We start from the raw sequence: 5,323 nt of genomic DNA, 5'->3' as shown, positions 1-5,323 counted from the left end.
ATCATGATTACTACTATGATTGCCATCGTGATTACTACCATGATCACTATCTAGATTACCACCATGATTACCACCGTGATTACTACTATGATAACAATCATGATTACTACTATGATAACTATCATGATTGCTTTTACTAATGTGTTTCGTTTCAAGATTACCGACTTGATCACAATGCTTATTACTGTCGCGACTGGCGTGACCATACAGTAACCATAGCAGTTATCTTGGCAGTAATTGTAGCAGTAATCGTGACAGTAGTCATGACAGTAATCAGTTATCATTTTAGTAATTATAACAGTAATCATGACAGTAATCATGACAGTATTCATGATGACAGTAATTGTAGCAGTGGTCATTCAAATTAAAATTCTTTATTTCTTTAGCCAAAGACTCATTAGACACAAATCAATATTTACATATAATACATACAGTAAAGACGGCAAAGGAGACTAAATTACAAAATACTCAACAATTATAAATACAGTTATCATAAAACACGAAAAATGAATAAATATTAAATAGAAATTTTATCTCGTTTTTTATTTGCATAGAATAAATATTTTCCCAAGTTGATCAGTTTGCTGATATCTTGGACATTAAATAATAGTATGAGTTTAAATACACTGGGTTTATAAAAATAATATTTCTTAATATATCGACATCGTAAATCTTTATAAAGCGGACAAATTAAAATAAAATGACACTCATCCTCAATATCAAACAAGTTACAATAGAAACATACTCTGTCTTCACGTTTAGTTTTGTTATATCGCCCTCTTTCGATATATCGTCATGTAAATTATGACTTGATAATCTAATTCTACTAATTTCTTTACAAAAATTGAAATTAATATATTTTTTTTAAATAAAACGGTAAAGAGTTTTTACTAATAACATGACTATGATGAACTGCATATGCTTTCATAACACTCTTGCTTAAAAATATCAATTAATCTGGACTTAATAGTATGAAAACTTAACATCAAAATTCAATAAAACACCTAGATAATTAAAACTATTTACAACATCTACTGATCTTTTTTCATAAGTCTAAGTTTCATCTGGTTTTATTTTTCCACCATTTCTAAATATTTTAGTTTTGGCAACTTTCACAGTCATGTCCCATTTACTGGTATATGTTGATAAGGCGTTTAGAAGATTTTGCAAGTCGTTTGGGGTTTCCGCAAACATTGCCTCATCATCTGCATAGAATAGTAAAAATAAACTAAATTCTTTGAGATGAAGAGGCTTGCAATTTTCATTATTCAGATGCGATTCAAAATCATTAATATTGAACGAGAACAGTAAAGGGGACAGGACTTCGCTTTGGAAAAGACCATTTTTACACTTAAAATATTCAGAATACTCATTGTTATATTTAACACAGCATTTCACTTGACAATATATAAGGATCTAATGACGGTTAAGATTTTTCCCATAAATTTATTCTATTTGTAAAATCGAGTGCTTTTTTTATAGTCAACAAAACAGATGTATAATCGCTTTGCTCTCTTTATTAAGAATTGCAGTATGAAAATGGCATCAACTGTTAAACACTGTTTTCGAAATCCGAATTGACTGCTTGATATTTTCTGCTCTGAAGTATCAAAATCTAATAAGCGATTATTACGGATAGAGGTAAAAAGTTTTCCCAAACATGACACAATAGTAATTCCACGTTAATTATCAGTATATCATTTATATCGCCCTTTTTAAAACCTGGAACGACACTTCCAGTAGCCCAGATCGAAGGGAAAAATCATGAGTCTAAAATATTATTAAATACATTATCAAGTATAGGTAATAATGCAGCATTACAAAATATCAACATCTCATTTTGAATACCATTTATAGCTGAAGCTTTATTTAATTTTAATTGTTTAATTGTTTGTACTATCTCAGATTCAGTGATATAGGCATATATGGGATTATGCTCAGTACCATTCATGTTTTCAAAATCATTCAAAAAAATTGATTATATCAATGTTTTCTGTTGGAGGAAAGGTTTCTAAAATGTGAATAAAAAACTTCTAACTCTAATTGTGAAACACCTTTTACCTCTTGTTTTTTGAATAGATTATAGAATGTCTTAGGATTTGTAATCATGACAGAAATCATGACAGTAGAATGACAGTAATCATGACAGTAACCATAACAGTAACCATGACAGTAATCATAGTGGGAATCATGACATTAGTTATGGCAGTAATCATGACAGTAATCATACCAGTGGTAATCATAATGGCAATCATGAGAGTTTTAAAAGTAATCAAGGGTTGGATATTGAAGCCGATCCTGAATCTTTGTTATCAAATGTTAATCATAAAATTGCAATAACCTATTCAATTGACTGCATGAGGAATCATTCAAAAATTTAAACATAATTTGTTTGAAAGAGATGATTGTACGGGACAATTTTTCGCTAGGCTGGCTTTTTCAAATGGATAGGTTTCGGGTGGGCGAAAGTCGCGGTGGGTTCGTTTTGCCGCATTGCCCAACTTGCCGCATCGTGCCCAACTGCACAAAAACGACTCTATTGATCAAAAAAATGTGGACGTTTTCACTTGAAGACAAAATTTATCGATTTCGCCTACTACTTATTTCATCATAGATATAAGCCCATAAAATTTCATAAAGAGTTTGTTTGAAATAAGTTTATATTATTATATAAAATCCACGTAAAAACACTCACAAAATTGAAACTTTTGACAGTTGCATACCTGAGTCACCAACAAAGCATGTCATGTTTTCCTGATCTAATTTGCATAGTAATTACCCTATGCAACGACTTAATCTAGTTTTTATGAACCTGTCTTATGCACATAGGATCAGTATAGTTGCAGGGTGAATATTTCAAAATGTAATTATACTTAAATGACCTGTTGAAAAAATTGCCCTTTTTGAGACAAATTAGTTATGTGTTCCTGAATTTGTTGTCCTCCCTTTTTTGAATAAAATATACGTCCGCGACGCTACACTAACCCTTTTAAGCTCATTTTTTTGGGAATCCTTAATGTTGGTTTATCCTTACCAATACCAATTATGCAATTATTGACATTCATGGTATAAACATCTTTGACGGCGACAGATAGCATCCGAAATTTGAAGTAGACGGACTCACTTTTGAATATTTGACGAAGACCAATCTGATTTATCAATTTTTTCAGGAAACGGATTGGAATTTTGAATATTTTCAGGAAACGGATTGAAATTTTGAATATTTGACGGAAACGGATTGGAATTTTGAATATTTGACGGAAACGGATTGAAATTTTGAATATTTGACGGAAACGGATTGGAATTTTGAATATTTGATTTGACAGAAACGGATTGGAATTTTGAATATTTGACGGAAACGGATTTAATCTCTGACGGAGACAGATTGAATCTTAAACGGAGACGAGAGACGATTTCTTACGTAGTCATGAGAATTCAAGTTTCAGCCATTGTGTTATTAGGTGTTATTGTAGCCTCAGGGGCAGAGCCAAATGAACTGGTTTCCTTTGCGTGTCTGTTCTTTGAGAAAATGTTTAAAGAATGTCCGGAAGGTAAGTCCTGCATTTTCTGGTTTAATTCGTACATTGTTCTCAGAAACGAATTGTTCAGCTAAGATACCGTTGAATTTCAGCTTTAATATCCAATTGTATCACAATCATCCGTGTATGAAAACTCTACAGTTTGAAGCAACCGTTAAGGAGTGGGTATTTACAAATTATCGTACAGGGCATTTTCTCTTAAGGCTCTTGTCAACAAGACGTACAACTTTCGGATACCCAAGTTATCAGGATTGGAATAAACTTGTGAACGAAATAAATAAAAAGTGAAATATTTCTTGTCTTGTTTGTACGGTCGTTCGCATATATCATTTTTTTTTCAATTTTGAATTAAAAAACTGGAATATAATTGTAGAACATAATTTTCAATTAAAATCTAGTATTTTCACCAGGGGGATATTTTGTAGTTTTTAATTCTAGAATTAATTCTTGAATCTGAAAATTCAAGTTTTTTTTATTAAATATTATTGAATTAGCCCCCAGGTGAAAATTAATTTCCACTCAGGTGAAAATACAAGTTTTTCATAAATAAATTCTAGAATTACCACCTAATTTTCCGGTGGAAATTCAAGTTTTTAATTCAAAATTATTTTTTATAATTATATTCCAGTTTTTTTAATTCAAAATTGAAAAAATAAATGATGTCGGATACGAACCACCGTAAGTTTGAGGTATATTTGAAGAAATTATACGATTCTCATAGGTAATGTTCCAATCTATAATTTGAAAACCATCGGTGGTCGATCCTTTCAATATCAATCTGCTATATTATGGAATCGTCTCCCTTACGAACGTAAAATATCACCATCATTACAAACTTTCAAATCTCGCTTAAAGACTCATCTATTTCAACGCTACCATTAGACTTGTTGTAAAACTCATAATTATTGTACATGGTGATCCTAAGCGCTTTGATCATGTCCCTGTGTGATGTGGATTTAGGCGCTCTACAAATGTTTATTTATTATGTTTATTTATTATAAATGCAAAACGAACCAACAAAACTTCCATGTTTTTAAATATATTTAATGCTTAAAATTTAACGACTGGATTTATAATTAAAAATTTCAGGGCCCATTTCGCTACATTTTGATCTAAAATTTTCACAAGCGGAATGTCTACTTGAATTAACTTGAATTAACTTGAATTTGTTTTAAAAGCATTAATCAAAAAACGGAGTCTTCTACTTATTAAGCAAGCAGGTTAAACCAGTTTTGTTGTTAGACCTCATATAGATTCGCTATTTTTACTTGAAACCTGAAATCTGTATGGTTGTTTTCTAAGAGCTTCCTAAAAGCATAACGAACATTAAATTAGTTTTGGCGAAAAAAAAACTAACTGCAGGAATTTTTAGTTGAAACTTTAAGATAAGTAAAGAGACACATTTCTCGAGATTTTGGTGTATAGTTTTCATAAATTGAGCAAAACGTTTTTTTTTCGAACTAAGAATAAAAGATAATGTCCCTTTTCAGGAAATACTCCAGATGTTGGTAATAATCAAAATCCTGGCATTAATATTCTAATCTATCAGATACTGCGATATCTTACAAATTTGCACCAGGGCGTAAATAACACACTTCTAGAGTTAAATCTGATGAACACTGGCTCCATTAGCCTCGTGTACTTAAGTGGATTGGATCCCCTTCATCGAGAATATTAAAAAAACATTCTGGGGATGGTGGCCCGCTTTAGGGTTTGCGACCGTGAGTTAAGGGTTTAACCAGTAACTTTTGTAGCTGAGTCACTGGAATTGAAAGTTAAAATGA

The 5,323-nt window shown here is 31.3% G+C and overlaps 1 protein-coding gene across 1 annotated transcript; it reads right to left on the bottom strand.

Annotated features, from left to right (window-relative positions):
- Positions 1–1,451: 1,451 nt before the first annotated feature.
- On the bottom strand, positions 1,452–1,682 carry LOTGIDRAFT_123407 (hypothetical protein; the record flags this gene model as incomplete). Its single annotated transcript, XM_009060708.1, has 1 exon — positions 1,452–1,682. A coding segment is annotated over one exon (231 nt), but the record flags the coding sequence as incomplete, so codon positions are not given.
- Positions 1,683–5,323: the final 3,641 nt, after the last annotated feature.

The sequence above is a fragment of the Lottia gigantea genome (assembly GCF_000327385.1).
Source record: "Lottia gigantea unplaced genomic scaffold LOTGIsca_44, whole genome shotgun sequence".
NCBI lineage: Eukaryota > Metazoa > Mollusca > Gastropoda > Lottiidae > Lottia > Lottia gigantea.
This window is presented reverse-complemented; position numbering and strand designations above follow the sequence as displayed.